Source organism: Squalius cephalus (genome assembly GCF_949319135.1).
Source record: "Squalius cephalus genome assembly, chromosome: 23".
In the NCBI taxonomy this organism is placed as follows: domain Eukaryota; kingdom Metazoa; phylum Chordata; class Actinopteri; order Cypriniformes; family Leuciscidae; genus Squalius; species Squalius cephalus.
In genome coordinates, this window is record NC_137144.1 from 12,691,629 (window position 1) to 12,707,108 (window position 15,480).

The 15,480-nt window shown below is 37.5% G+C and overlaps 2 protein-coding genes across 3 annotated transcripts in view; one reads left to right on the forward strand and one right to left on the reverse strand.

Moving 5' to 3' along the window:
- atp8b4 (ATPase phospholipid transporting 8B4) overlaps window positions 1-8,231 on the reverse strand; it is a 41,864-nt gene extending 33,633 nt beyond the window's left edge. The window contains exons 1-2 of one of the 2 annotated variants that reach the window (XM_079858424.1): window positions 8,110-8,231; window positions 6,287-6,354 (exon numbers count right to left, since the gene is read on the reverse strand). In XM_079858424.1, coding sequence (XP_079714550.1) covers window positions 6,287-6,354; window positions 8,110-8,129 — 88 coding nt within the window. In that variant the 5' untranslated portion in view covers window positions 8,130-8,231. Of the gene's footprint in view, window positions 1-6,286; window positions 6,355-8,109 lie in introns of those variants that run through there. The other variant, XM_079858425.1, reaches the window with a different exon arrangement.
- A 523-nt stretch (window positions 8,232-8,754) lies between these two features.
- sqor (sulfide quinone oxidoreductase) overlaps window positions 8,755-15,480 on the forward strand; it is an 8,243-nt gene continuing 1,517 nt past the window's right edge. The window contains exons 1-9 of the mRNA XM_079858791.1: window positions 8,755-9,028; window positions 9,512-9,572; window positions 10,594-10,820; window positions 11,692-11,862; window positions 12,217-12,270; window positions 12,769-12,963; window positions 13,911-14,120; window positions 14,214-14,397; window positions 14,701-14,768. Coding sequence (XP_079714917.1) covers window positions 10,602-10,820; window positions 11,692-11,862; window positions 12,217-12,270; window positions 12,769-12,963; window positions 13,911-14,120; window positions 14,214-14,397; window positions 14,701-14,768 — 1,101 coding nt within the window. The 5' untranslated portion in view covers window positions 8,755-9,028; window positions 9,512-9,572; window positions 10,594-10,601. The remainder of the gene's footprint in view (window positions 9,029-9,511; window positions 9,573-10,593; window positions 10,821-11,691; window positions 11,863-12,216; window positions 12,271-12,768; window positions 12,964-13,910; window positions 14,121-14,213; window positions 14,398-14,700; window positions 14,769-15,480) is intronic.

A 15,480-nucleotide genomic window follows, 5' to 3' on the forward strand; every position in this document is an offset into this window, starting at 1 on the left:
TTGACTATAGATCTCAAAACTCCTCCGGTAGCCCCGTAAATAAAAAATGAGCAGTCCCTTACTAATAAAAATCCAATTTCTGATATCATGGATTAGCATTTTAACTAGTAAAAATGTAATTGTTGATATAAAGAATTCATATTCTGGGAATTAATAAAAATCAAAACGGCTTGCCATAGTGAGATCCAGTGACCGTTCGAGCGAGTTTGGCACAGATGTCTCCCATACACAAATACACAAATGTCTTGGTGATTTAAACTAGTTTAAAGCCAGATGAAACAGCGATGACATTCTCAACAACACTAATGCGTTAAACAGGAGAAACATTGAGCCACAACGATAGTTAGAATGCTTTCAATCCATAAGTCACCAATATTTACCATGATTTACTGTAGTAAAACTAACTAAAAACCAAGGGATTGTGGCAGAAATGTGGGATATTCATATTGAATGTTTTTATATTATTAATGGAGACATTTAAGGAGTAATGTACTATAACAACAGCATTTTTTGTTTTGTTATTAAGCTAATAATACAGTTTTTGTGCATTATACTAATGTCTTTAGGCTACTGTTTTTCATAAGAAATACCATAGAAACAATATAGTTACTATTTACCATGGTAGTTAAGTGCAATGTGTGGTTTTACCTGTGGTTAACATGATCCAAATACTATGGAAGACCACATTTTACCCTATAAAAATGAAGGATGCACCGATATGAAAATTTTGGCCAATACCGATAATTCTTTATATTTGAAAATCTAAATCCAAATTTTATATAATTTTTGAGAGCCTGATTACAAAAACAAGTCTCATCATTAAAAGCCACGTCCCATGCGCACACTTATAATGTTCTTATTATAATTTTATGTAGCCTATATGACAAACTTAGCCTAAGGCCGTGTGTCCACAAAAGCGTTTTTTCACGCGGCTGGCGTGTTTTTTCAATTGTTTTCAATGGGAGCGCCGCGTTTTTAAAACGCCATGAGCGTAACGAGGCGCTGAGCGTCTTTTTCACGCTGAAGCACTGAGCGTTTTTACAGGTCGCCGAGAGTTGAAGAATGTTCAACTTTGGGTAAAACGCAGCGCTCATCACTGTCACTTTTTACCCAGCCATCCAATCACAGTGGAGGAGGGGCAGGACAAATACCACACCGACCAACTGCCACAACAATCTTTCTGTACAACAACATAAACCAGCAGAGCTAACCGAACAAAAAATTTTTAGTATGAAACAAATTATCTGCGAACTCAGTTACAAGTACGAAGCGTCTCAACTGAAAAAACGCTGCGCTGCCAAAACGCCCTCAAGCGCCCACAGCTTGGCGTTTTCAGCAGAGCGTCTAGCGTTTTCAGCTGGCTAAAACGCTTTGGTGGACACACGGCCTAAGGGCAGGGCCGGAGTGGGGCCACTTTTCAGCCCGGGAGTTTCAGGCCCAAGACCGGCCCACTTTTTCCATGGTGGAATTCCAAATTAGCACTTTTTCCAAATTGGATAAATAAAGCAACAGTTCAGCTCGTACTATTGTGTAGTTTGTATTAATACCATGGTTCAACAAATAATGTAAAGGTTAAATAATAATTCACTTAGACTTTATAAGAAGCAATTGCAACTTTATTTCACACAATTCTGACTTTATAACACGCAATTCTGACTTTATAACACGCAATTGCGACATTATTTCACACAATTCTGACTTTATATCTCGCAGTTCTGAGAAATAAAGTCAGAATTGCGAGATGTAAACTCGCAATTGTGAGATAAAAAGTCGCAATTATCTTTTAAAATGTTTTATTCTGTGGCGGAAACCACCTGGCCTCTTCCTCCCATCCATCCTCCCTGACGCGTATCGTTTACGGTAGGGCCAGCCCAGCTATCGGTAGGCGCCGGCGGTGCCGCGGTAGCCTACCTGAGAAAACGTTTTGGAAAAGACGGGCTATGGACCCAACCAACTCTGTAGGAGGGGAGGGGAGAACTCCCTCACATGGTACAACCCATGCAGAGGCTGCACGCTCAGAATGCGGAACGTGTGTAGCCTAATGTAACTAACGTGACAAATGTGAAAAAAATTAAAATAAATCCTCGACCGGCCCAAAAGTGAAGCGGCCCACCGGGAATTCTCCTGATTCTCCCGATTACCCACCCCGGGCCTGCCTAAGGGTATACATTTAACTGTTGCACGCCACACCCATAACACCCATGCATTGTAGCAAAAAAGTTTGACAAACTACAGGTCTTTAGCAGAAAAACCACAGACTTGTTTTACATGACTTCTGCATTTCTTTTGGTTTGGGAAAGCATAACTTTCTCAAAAAACACTAAACCCTTTTTCAGAATAGGTCAATCATTTCTGCAGTAATATGAATTGGTTCATTGCTGCTACAGCTTTGTGAAACATGAGAATTGTTTCCTCATTCAGCTCAGGTGTTACAACCATAACCAACCATTAATAATTGAAGACTTTCCACACCCAACTTCCACACTCAACACTCTTTGTACAAATCTGCCCCCATCACACAAATGACAAGGCAAAAAGACACATACAACTTGCCTATACTCTAAAGGTGCTTCAGGTCCAGGTTCTTGAGTTCAGCTACGGTTCTGTGCAGATTCTGGATCAGTATATTGGATCTGTGCATTCGGTCTTAAAGTGATAGTAGCCTAATAAACCTGCTGCTGTCTGTTTTAATTGTTGATCAAACAACAAAAGACAAAGAAAAAATCTCTCACTGCTCTTGACTGAATAACTTTTGCAACTTTATTAAGATTTAATCTATATTTACTTTATACAGTGAAGATTTATTTTTGATTACTTTATTCAATTTCTATACCTGAAAACTACTGTCAGACCTACCTGAAAAACCTAAAATTTATTTCATTTGTATCGTTGATCTACTGACTGTTCACTTGTCTTTAATAATGTTTTATATTTATATTAGTTAGGCTAGAAGCTTGTTTCCGCCACAGAATACAACATTTTAAAAGAGAATTGCGACTTTTTATCTCACAATTGCGAGTACAGTATTACAGTACATCTCGCAACTCTGACTTTATTTCTCAGAATTGTGAGATATAAACTCACAACTGCGTGTTATAAAGTCAGAATTGTGAGATATAAAGTCGCAATTACCTTTTTTATTTTTTTATTCTGTGGCGGAAACAAGTTTTCATAGTTTTAGCCGTGGTATCGAAATTGGAATAGAGAATTGTGAATTTACACTAGCATCTAAAATTGTGGTAATTTTTATCAAAGGGTGGTTGATTATTTCACTTTTCTAACTTTAGTTAGTGTGTGATGTTGCTGTTTGAGCATGAACAACATCTGCAAAGTTACAACGCTCAAATTTCAAAGCAAAGGAAGGTATTTGCTTTTAAAGAAATCATTTTTGAAGGACTACAACAAACGCTTATTTTTCTGACTAGCATAAAGCTAACAGACATGGGCTAAAGTCACAAAAATGTTGTTTCTAGTTTATTTGTAAGAGTAGAGGATAAAGTTTCCCCCTCTTGAATTTGCATAAGGACTCCTTGACAAACATTTCAACAATTATGGAAATGACAGTACGAGTGTGTTACAGTAGGCTACTCCGAGCATACACAAAATGTTCAAATGACCTCAGTGACTAATACATGGAGGCGTGTGTATTCTTCCTGTTTGTGAACTTGATCACTCACACACTGACGAAAACTCATGCAACATTCTTACAACACTGGCTTCCCAACTTTCCACTTGCAACATTTGCGTATTACAACAGCTAACCTCAACACAAAAGTGAACAACAAAAGGAGAATACCTGCAGGTCTCACACTCATGTCCCAGCAGTTATGAGCCGTAAGTGATCTCCATCCAGACGACCAGATCATGTTTTTAAAAAGATAAAAAACCGAACTGCCTCTGCCGCCCAAGGGCAAGAAATGATCTGTGGTTTATCGAAGGTCAAGGCAAAACCTTGCGTCATTGGCAGATCCGTTTACCTTTTCCTACCCATAATCACACACACATAAACACGTAGTGCACTTCACGTCAGCATCCCTATAGCAGCAAAGCGTCAGCTTTATCTCTGCGGAGCAGCACATGAGAGAATAAAGGAGCAATGAGTGATGCCACAGGAAGAGAATACAAACCGTCCCTTCTTTTTAAAGCACTAATTGGCTATTTCTGGGGATTTAAATGAGTTTGATTTGTTTGTGTGCAAGTGAAACCAAGAGCACACAAGGGGGAGGTGGGGGGGTGTCATCAAGGTTTCTAGGCAACAAGACCTCAAACATGGCGTAGTTGAATTCTGTGGCAAACAATAAACATATTATATTCAGAAATTAAGTATGGACTGAGAGAACAGTTCTTGTGTTTCACAGAATGGGAACTGCAAAACACTGTAATTATCTGGTTCTTTGTGGCGTCTACGGTTGATCGTGTGAGTGGGTCTCAATTTAAATTACTGTTAACCTAAAGAGTTCACCTAAACAGAAGTAACAAGAAGTACTGTTAAAGAGAAGTAACTGCCCAAGAGAAAGCATCATTTTTATAAATATATATAATATTCAGGGGGGGGGGGGGGGGGGGAGTGTTAAGTTGTAATAATGGGAATTACAAAGTCATTACAGTCATGAAAATATAGTTACAATTAAAAAAAATTATATATACACTCACCTAAAGGATTATTAGGAACACCTGTTCAATTTCTCATTAATGCAATTATCTAATCAACCAATCACATGGCAGTTGCTTCAATGCATTTAGGGGTGTGGTCCTGGTCAAGACAATCTCCTGAACTCCAAACTGAATGTCAGAATGGGAAAGAAAGGTGATTTAAGCAATTTTGAGCGTGGCATGGTTGTTGGTGCCAGACGGGCCGGTCTGAGTATTTCACAATCTGCTCAGTTACTGGGATTTTCACGCACAACCATTTCTAGGGTTTACAAAGAATGGTGTGAAAAGGGAAAAACATCCAGTATGCGGCAGTCCTGTGGGCGAAAATGCCTTGTTGATGCTAGAGGTCAGAGGAGAATGGGCCGACTGATTCAAGCTGATAGAAGAGCAACTTTGACTGAAATAACCACTCGTTACAACCGAGGTATGCAGCAAAGCATTTATGAAGCCACAACACGCACAACCTTGAGGCGGATGGGCTACAACAGCAGAAGACCCCACCGGGTACCACTCATCTCCACTACAAATAGGAAAAAGAGGCTACAATTTGCACGAGCTCACCAAAATTGGACAGTTGAAGACTGGAAAAATGTTGCCTGGTCTGATGAGTCTCGATTTCTGTTGAGACATTCAGATGGTAGAGTCAGAATTTGGTGTAAACAGAATGAGAACATGGATCCATCATGCCTTGTTACCACTGTGCAGGCTGGTGGTGGTAGTGTAATGGTGTGGGGGATGTTTTCTTGGCACACTTTAGGCCCCTTAGTGGCAATTGGGCATCGTTTAAATGCCACGGCCTACCTGAGCATTGTTTCTGACCATGTCCATCCCTTTATGACCACCATGTACCCATCCTCTGATGGCTACTTCCAGCAGGATAATGCACCATGTCACAAAGCTCGAATCATTTCAGATTGGTTTCTTGAACATGACAATGAGCTCACTGTACTAAAATGGCCCCCACAGTCACCAGATCTCAACCCAATAGAGCATCTTTGGGATGTGGTGGAACGGGAGCTTCGTGCCCTGGATGTGCATCCCACAAATCTCCATCAACTGCAAGATGCTATCCTATCAATATGGGCCAACATTTCTAAAGAATGCTTTCAGCACCTTGTTGAATCAATGCCACGTAGAATTAAGGCAGTTCTGAAGGCGAAAGGGGGTCAAACACAGTATTAGTATGATGTTCCTAATAATCCTTTAGGTGAGTGTATATATATATATACAGAACGGCCGTACACATAAATATGGATTTTTTTCTTTGCTTTTCCTCATTGCTTCGCTTCAGAAGGCCTTTATTAACCCCCTGGAGTTGTATGGATTCCTTTTATGATGGATGGATGCGCTTTTTTGGGCTTCAAAATCTCATTTACCATTCATTGCCATTATAAAGCTTGGAAGAGCCAGGATATTTTTTTAAATAAATCCGATTGTGTTTGGTCATATACACCTAGGATGGCTTGACGCTGACGGTGAGCAAATTATGCAATCATTTTCATTTTTGGGTGAACTATTCCTTTAAGACATTTAGGATGACTTGAGAATACATTCAACATTTCTAAACATGAATGCCAGTATACGTTTATGTGTTTTATATATGCAAGATTTGTTCATGTCCAACTGTACTAACCAATGTGAACGTCCTTCTTCCAAATTGCCATAACATCAGGCCATCTCCGACGGGTTCTAAGGGTTTCACTGAAAAACATGAAGCCAGTGTGAGTCCAACAGTCAATGGTTTGAAGATTATATTAATAGAGATTTTATACAAAGAAGCAGATCAACAATGACATCCCAAACAAAACGCTTTCCTATAAAGCCATTTTGTAATTCATATAGGCTTGTTTACTTGGATTGGAAAGCATAGCAGTTGATTAGCTAGAGTCACACACACCAGAATGTAATTGTCTTTTAAAGCAGAAAACAGTTCTAGCAGTTTTTAATGTCTGACACACACAGCGTATCATCCCCCACATCGTCCTAATGAGAACCCAGAGGAGCTGCAGCTAGGAGACCGGTCAGGTCTCTGGGAACACACACTCTCCACCGGGAACACTGCAGGGTTGCTGATGCTGGCATGCAGCAAACACAGGTGATCCCGAGAAGAGCTGCATATATGCTGGCTTTACATGACAAAACGATTTATAGAAAAGGTGGGACATTGTACTGAACCTATAGCTGTGAAAGGTTGTAATGTTTCGATGTGAAAATAAACGTAACATGGAATACCTCAGCACTGCACACTTCGGATGTCTTCCTAATTTAACACACCTGATACTGCATATATCATCAGCTCATTAATAGAAGCTCCAAGACCTGAACGGTAACAAGAAAGACTTGCGCCATGTTTGGTACTCCAGGACCACCGTTTCCCATTGAAATCAACGCTGAAAGTTGGTAAGCATTAGAGGCGCCTGACATACTGACCCAACGTGCCTGCAGAGCTCTACGGTCCAATACAAAAGTGACTGTAGTAGACTCTCATATATTGACAATCCTATCCTCTATACCTATCAATAAATCTGCAACGGAATGAGAATATAGAATATAGCATTAGAAAATACTATGGAATTTGTCAAAATGATATAAATATGGATACAAATCCAGATATGGATACAAAATATATAACAAGAATTATTTATTTAAACTAAATTAACTGTTATGCGTATATACGCAATAATTATATTTTAATTAATAATAACAATTATAATTATATAATTACACATTAATAGCATATTACAAGATATATATATGAGTATATATAATAAATATATTTTAAATAATAATAATTATTATTATTATAGTTACGCATCACAAATATATTACACTAGATATATTTTGAATACAATAAATAATCTAAATTATCTAAATTTCATTTAATTCAAATGTATTGTTATGAATATATATTATTATTATTATTATTATTATTATTATTAAGTAAAGCATCATCATTTTACAGTTGGTATATTTTAAATAAAATAAAAATAAAATAAATTCGATTTTAGATGTTACATGTATATCGTTAATTTAATATATCAAATATATTGTATTAAATATTAAAATATTTGGCATATTTAATTTAAAGTATTTATCTTATAACATATTGAATTATAATAAACTGTGAGAATACACAAACTATTAACATTATTTAATGCCCAAATAGACGAAATAGCCATGCAGACCCATGGTAAAATACGTTAACGTTACCTCAGTTGTACAGTCTCAATTGGTCAACCTTAAGTGGCACACAGATGTAAAATAAGACCGATAATTACAATAAATTTACATTTTATGTATAAAATCTGCTACAGAATGCAATAACAAGCCAATATTATGTCATTGAGAGAAACGCGTGCCCGTCAGACCCGCTCATCGCTCATAAATGCGGTGTGTAGGTACACTCTATCATGATCCATTATTCACAACATACAATGTACAACATACAGCGCTTACCGAAAACAAGCTCCATCCATTCATTTATGGCTCTGCTACGGAGACAGGGTGGAGTAAATCGTCCATAAGAAATTAAGCAGAGAAAACACTGGACAGATCCTTAAATCACCTCCTGCTCTCTCGCGCTCTCACGCGCGCGCGCACGCACACACAGCCGTTTTGCGGAAGGTTAGGCTACAGCTTACGATCAAAACGTAAACAAACCGTGAATGAATAAATACATTCGGTTTTCATTTAAGAACAAACTTGTTTGTATTTTTTTTATTATTATAGCATATAAAAACATGCTAATTTGCTGTATTCTGAATATTTGACTGTATATTACCATCGATATTTTTAACTGATATAGGCGTTAACACCATAACTACAATAGGTGCCAGGAATTATTGGGAACGTCTTTTCAAAACTTTATATGTGTAAAAAATAGAACTTGCTATATGCTATATACATGTTATAGCTTAAGTGTTATTATAATAACAAATAATTTAATTTATCTGATATTTTAATTAGTATGTTTAAAGTGAGGTTATTTAATGTTATTAGTCTTCAGTATGATGGGTGCTGTAATTCAGTCTAATAATTCAGTAAATTAACGTTTGATGATAATAAGCAGCACCTGATGGAAATGCAGTAGCGACCCCTTCTGGAGGATCACGGCGGCATGATATTAGTAACTTTCGTTTGCTCGTGCGTGCAAAGTTCACACGTACAGTACTACAGTAAAAACGGACATAGATCGAGCGCTATAAAATAATAATTAGCTTGAATAAAAATGTATGACATGCCCAGATTACATCATCGCGCAACGTTACTGACAGTCGGATTGGTCAAACTGAGCTGAACCAGGAAAACACACCGCATTGATACTGTATCATTGACAGTTGGCAAGAGCTGTCTCATAGACATCGCTTTGACTCTGGTAAGACCTTATTTCACCCGAGTTTAATGATTGATATGTGTCAAAAATAAGGATTTACTACTACACCGTGTATAGGAATATGTTGTTTATTGTTATCCTGTACACAAGCAGCCGTTAGCAATTTGACTACGCACGTAGACTATACAGCTGACTTGAAGCGTAAACATAATAATTGCAGACATTTAACTTATGTAGTCAGCATTGATATCCTACATTTCCATGCTTAAATGTTATTGATGGGAATTTAAAACAAAAAGGGTCTGTATTGTCAGTGATTGTCCTTTCATAGCTAGACACTACAGAAAAAGACTGTTCAGATAGACTGCTCACTAAATGATTAGAGACAATGATGCCTAGAAAGGCAGCTCAATAGTTTTTGAGCCACATCCATGTAAAATGCCAGGTATCATGACTCAGCTTTAGTTTAACTGTAAGATGTGTTGGGTTGGAATGATAGTGAATATGTTTTTCACTATGTACCAGGGTGTTTCATCCAACAGACGTGAGGACTCTTCTTTCTACGCTCAGCTTTGACAATAAAAAGGCAAGTAGATGCATGCAAGATCTCTAAATGTAGCATACTATTTTCATTCTTTTCATTTTTAAAGATTACAGTACGGTTGAAATTTGACGTTATTACAAGAAGACTAGATTACACTATAGTCTTTTTGGGAACATCACCACAAGAACTTTTGAGAACCTCTCAGCACAACCTCTTTAAAGTGTTATATGTTTGGAGATTTAACTCAATTCAAACAAGGGAACAAATTAATAAAACAAGGGCATGAATCATTAAGGCGTAGCAACTAATCTTAAAATTAGAGTTCACCCAAAAATTAAAAAGTTGTCATTATTTACTCACCCTCACGTTGTTCCACACCTGTATGAGTTTCTTTCTTCGATTGAACACAAAAGAAGATCATTTAAAGAATATTGGTAACCAGTTAACAGTAGCCATTGACTTGCATAGTATTTTACTCTCCATACTATGGAAGTCAATGGCTACCGTCAACTGTTTGATTACCAGCATTCTTTAAAATATCTTCTTTTGTGTTTCGACAGAAGAAAGAAACTCATACAGGTGTGGAACAACATGAGGGTGAGTAAATGATGACAACATTTTCATGTTTGGGTGAACTAACCCTTTAATTTGTGGCCATGATATCTGTTTCTTGTATGGGGCTCTGGATATATGTGCTGGCTATGATGAATATTCTCACCGGGAACTGATATTTTATGTGAACATGATATTGGATCAAAACTGGGATCAAAATAAAACAATAAATATATATATATATATATATATATAAAAATTGTGTTCATCCTGATTAATATTTTTATGTTTTATATATTATTTCACTCTGTAGTGTGTTCATCAGTGTTTTGTGATTGATTAAAGTGGTCTATCAGAAAAATCACCAACTGAGGTTAACCAAATTAGTTGCCTAACTGTGGTTACCATGACCTCCTAAGTTGTAAAAAAAAAAGGAAGTAGCATCTGGTCGTTGCAAAGATTGTTTCTGTCTAACTTGTGTGCACATTTCCCTCTGGTTCTCTCCCGTCAGTGCTCAGCATGGCAGGCGTCCTACACCCACAGCTGCTGCTGTTGTCCCGGCACTACTGCAGAGTTTTCTCTGTCATCAACTCACACATTCACACCAGCTCTGGGCTGGCCGCCAAAGACCACTACAAAGTTCTCGTGCTCGGTGGAGGGACCGGTGGCATAGCCATGGCCGCACGCCTGAAAAGAAAGGTTGGCGCGGAGAACGTGGCCATCGTGGAGCCTAGTGAGGTACAATGCAGCAGAGCATTTTTAGTTGCACTGCTCCTTTAAGAGATCAACATGTGCCTGGTTGTTCTCGAGGAGTCACGTACATCACACACTGGGATTCAGGCTTAACAAGTTCCTGTTTAGAGCATGCCTACTGTATGGACATGCACCGTTCAAAAGCTCTGGGGTCTGTAAGACTTTTTTTGTTTTTAAAGTAATCAGCAAGGACACTTTACTGTAAATTGATCAAAAGTGACTTTTATGTTACAATATAGATTTCTAGTTCAAATAAATGCTGTTCTTTTGCACTTTCTATTCAGCAAAGAATCCAGAAAAAAAAAAGTATCACAGTTTCCACAAAAATATAACTGGTTTCAATATTGATTATAATAAAATAATTTTCATATTAGAATGATTTCTGGAGGATCATGTGACACTGAAGACTGGAGTAATGATGCTGAAAATACAGCTTTGATCTCAGGAATAAATTACATTTTAAAATATGAAGACTTCAGATGCAAAAGCCCCTAAGTGCCATCTGATATTTTCTTCTAGAATGATCATTTTTATCAAGCTCGTATATTTAAGTTCAGTAATTTCACTTAAATTACAATTAATAGGTCATTTTCATTGCCATTTAAGTGAAATAACTGAACATAGACATACGAGCTTGATAAAATGATCATTCTAGAAGAAAATTTCCGATGGCACTTAGAGGCTTTTGCATCTGAACTCTTCATATATTCAAATGTAAAACAGTTATTTTAAATATTAATATTTTTTCACATTATTACTGTTTTTACTGTGTTTGATGCAGCCTTGGTGAGCATTAGAGACTTTTTATTCTACTCTTCAAAACTCAGCATGACATTTAATGCATTTTTGATTCCAGACGCATTACTATCAGCCTATATGGACGTTAGTTGGCGCAGGGGCTAAAACGGTTGCTTCCTCTGCGCGATCAACAGCGAGTGTGATCCCATCAGGGGTGACGTGGGTCAAGTCCAAAGTGGCACAGTTTGACCCTGAGAACAACACTGTCCACACAGACTCTGGGGAAAAGGTATGGATCGGTATTTTAAGTTGATAGTTACACTATTAACGCGTCTCAGAGTGTCGTGTGTCAGTGTTGTGAAAGAGCAGTGCTTTTCTGCATATGATTAGTATAGAAAAGAGGTAAGGCTGGGAATTTTTGTGGCGTCATTGTGATTTTGCATAAGATTACAGTCACTGCACATTTTATTGAACCCTGAAGGTGTGTTGTTGTAAAATAATCAGAGCAGAACATGTTGCAAAATCGAAAGGAATGTCATATTACCATTGATAAATTGCAAGATAATTCAGAATGCTCACTTACATCAAACTAAACCTAGCTTTAGTATGTTTTACTGATTATGTAACTGTTTTCTTCTCTCAGATTTCCTATGATTATCTGATTGTAGCTCTTGGGCTTGAACTGCACTTTGAAAAGGTATGTTATGAATGTCATTCATATAGACTGAATTGCTCATTTTTGATTTTCATATGCATGATGTGAAACCTTTACTGGATGTAGTGCTTGTTTTAAATTAGAGGAAACATTCTTGGATCTTTTATCATTAACAGTTTGGGCGTGGTGTTATTGCCACATCAGTCCAGAGGATGTTTCCAATCTTAATGTCTTGTTAATTACATTTATCTGTCAGTCTTGATATCAAAGGTTAAGTACAAAATCAACCTTTGTTCTGTTTTTTTATTTTTTTATTCATACCTGACATGACTCTGTTGAAATATGAAATATGAAACTGTACCTGTTTGCACAGTGTGAAACATGGAATAAGTTAACTCTGGATTAATAAACTCAGGGTTAAAAAGGATCCTGGGTTAACAATTTAAAGTGGTACGTTAGATGCCACTATCTATATTAACTATATTAGATAGTTTTCTTCTCAAAGCATCAATCCAATTGAATTCCTTCTGCTTATTCCAGATCAAGGGCCTGCCAGAAGCGTTTGAACATCCCAAAATTGGTTCAAACTACTCTGTGAAAACAGTGGAAAAGACGTGGAATGCCTTGAGAAACTTTAAGGAGGGAAATGCTTTGTTCACCGTACCAAACACTCCCATCAAATGTGGAGGAGCTCCTCAGAAAATCATGTATCTCTCGGACAGCTACCTGAGAAAGGTTTCGTTCTTCATCTACGCATTGTGTTGTAAATCCCATTGTACATTAATCATCACCTTTTATTAATACACCTACAGAAATATCTTGCATATCATGCTATTACCATGATATGTGGCCCAAAAACATGGCATTACCCTTGTTCATGTCCACAAAACATGTGGACATGAACACAAGGGTAATACCATGTTTTTGGGCCACATATCATGGTAATACCATGTATTTTTTTACATATATCATGGCAATACCATATTCTGTGGACATGAATAAGGATAATAACATGTTTTTTGGGCATATATCATATAGTAAAACCATGTATTTTGGACATGTACCATGGTAATACCATGATTTGTGGACACAACCAAGGATAATACCATGTTTTTGGGCAAATATCATGGCAACACCATGTATTTTGTACATGTTTCGTGGCAATTTCATGTTTTGTGGACATGAACAAGGGTAATACCATGATTTGGGCCACATATCATAGAGTAACACCATGTATTTTGGACATGTACCATGGTAATACCATATTTTGTGGACACAAATAAGTGTAAAACCATGTTTTGTGTGGGGGGGGGGGCATATCAGGGTAACACCATGTATTTGTTGTTTATGTATCATGGCAATACCATATTCTGTGGACATGAATGTTTTTTGGGCATGTACCATGGTAATACCATGATTTGTGGACACAACCAAGGATAATACCATGTTTTTAGGCATATATCATGGCAACACCATGTATTTTGTACGTTTCATGGCAATACCATGTTTTTTTATTATTCCAAGTAGGTTGGAGAGCCATGTAAACACAATGGTAAATTAATATAATTTAGTACCATAGTATTAACACTTAAAACCATGGTACTGCCACAATACATTTAAGACTCCAAATGACCAATACGTTTTAAAACGTTTTTAATCAATGTTTTGTTTTTGTTTTTTAGACAGGAAAAAGGTCCAAAGCCAACATTATTTTCAACACGTCCTTACCAGTGCTGTTTGGGGTCAAGAAATATGCAGATGCCTTGTGGGAGATTGTGAAGAAACGGGACCTTAATGTAAACCTCAGGCAGAACCTCATCGAGGTCAGGGCTGACCAACAGGAAGCTGTTTTTGAGAATCTGGACAAACCTGGGGAGACGGAGGTTTTCAAGGTAGCAATTGTTAAATTTGTCACACAAAAAAAAACCATTCAGTTCTGTTTGCTGTAGATTGAGTGTGTCACGAACCCTTCATCTTGGTCATAGTACGAGATGATCCACGTTACCCCTCCGATGGGACCACCCGCAGCGCTGAAAGGCTCCTCATTGGAGGATGCGGCCGGCTGGCTGGATGTAAATAAGTACAACCTTCAGCATAATACGTATGCCAATGTATTTGGTATCGGAGACTGCACCAATCTACCCACGTCCAAAACGGCAGCAGCAGTAGGTAAAACACCGAAAAAACTCTTCTTTAAATACATTTTCTGATTATAAATGTTTTTTGATATTATGTAATTATTGTGGTGCTCTCTGGGAAAAGTAGGAGATAAGTACTAGCTCATTAAACCGTTTCTTAATTTTCAGTACTCATCAGACAGATTCTTGAACCTGTTTTTATTTTTCGGTTTCCACAATTGGAGGTTTCTTGTGAAGTGATTTCCCATTCGTTTAGAGACGATTTATGTAATGAGAGTTGTTTCACTGAAATGAGATGACCAGGAGAATCATATGACACTATAATCTTCTGCAGCTGCACAGTCTGGTGTACTGGACCGAACTATCAGCAGAGTTCTGAAGAAACAGACGCCGGATAAGGCGGTAAGTATGTTTGAGGATAAACAATGAATGTGTGTTGCCTCTGTGGAAGTGCTATACTGTTGGCAAAAAACTTCTCTATCTCTATTTCCTGTGTTATCCAAATGAACACCACCAGGGGGCGCAGTGTTAAAATAAACAATTACATAATCATACTGGCTTTGAGTCTGACATGGATCCAGTCCCTAATATAGAGTGATGCGGTGATGATGTATTTTTGTCGCATGACTTCAACTAAGCTTGACAACTCTTTCAGTCTTTCTTTAAAAACGTATTCTCCTGAAAGTTTGAGTTATAATAGATTGCAAGAGCGCGATTATAAACACAACGAGGCTGTGAAAGCGGACTAGTGACTAAATGAGTTTACCTGTTCGACTGATGACGTTTAATGTCCCCGACAATCTCTGTAGTCCCATTAAGATACTCGTTAGCAACCGCCTTTTACAAGACAAGTAAAAGCTTTAAATAACCCAAGAGGGTATTACTGGTGTATTTTATATCGCTGAATAAAACGTGAAAATATCTTGAGCTTGTGTTCACCACAGACCTTATTTCAAGCATTAACCAAAAGTCCATAAAAATAAAAAAAACATTGACTTATCTGCCAACTACTATCCTAAAATAAATATCCTAAAATAATTTGTGGCTAATATTACTTTTGGTTCATTTGTCACACTTTTGTCACGCACAGAAAAATTAAGTCCAGTGCATTGAA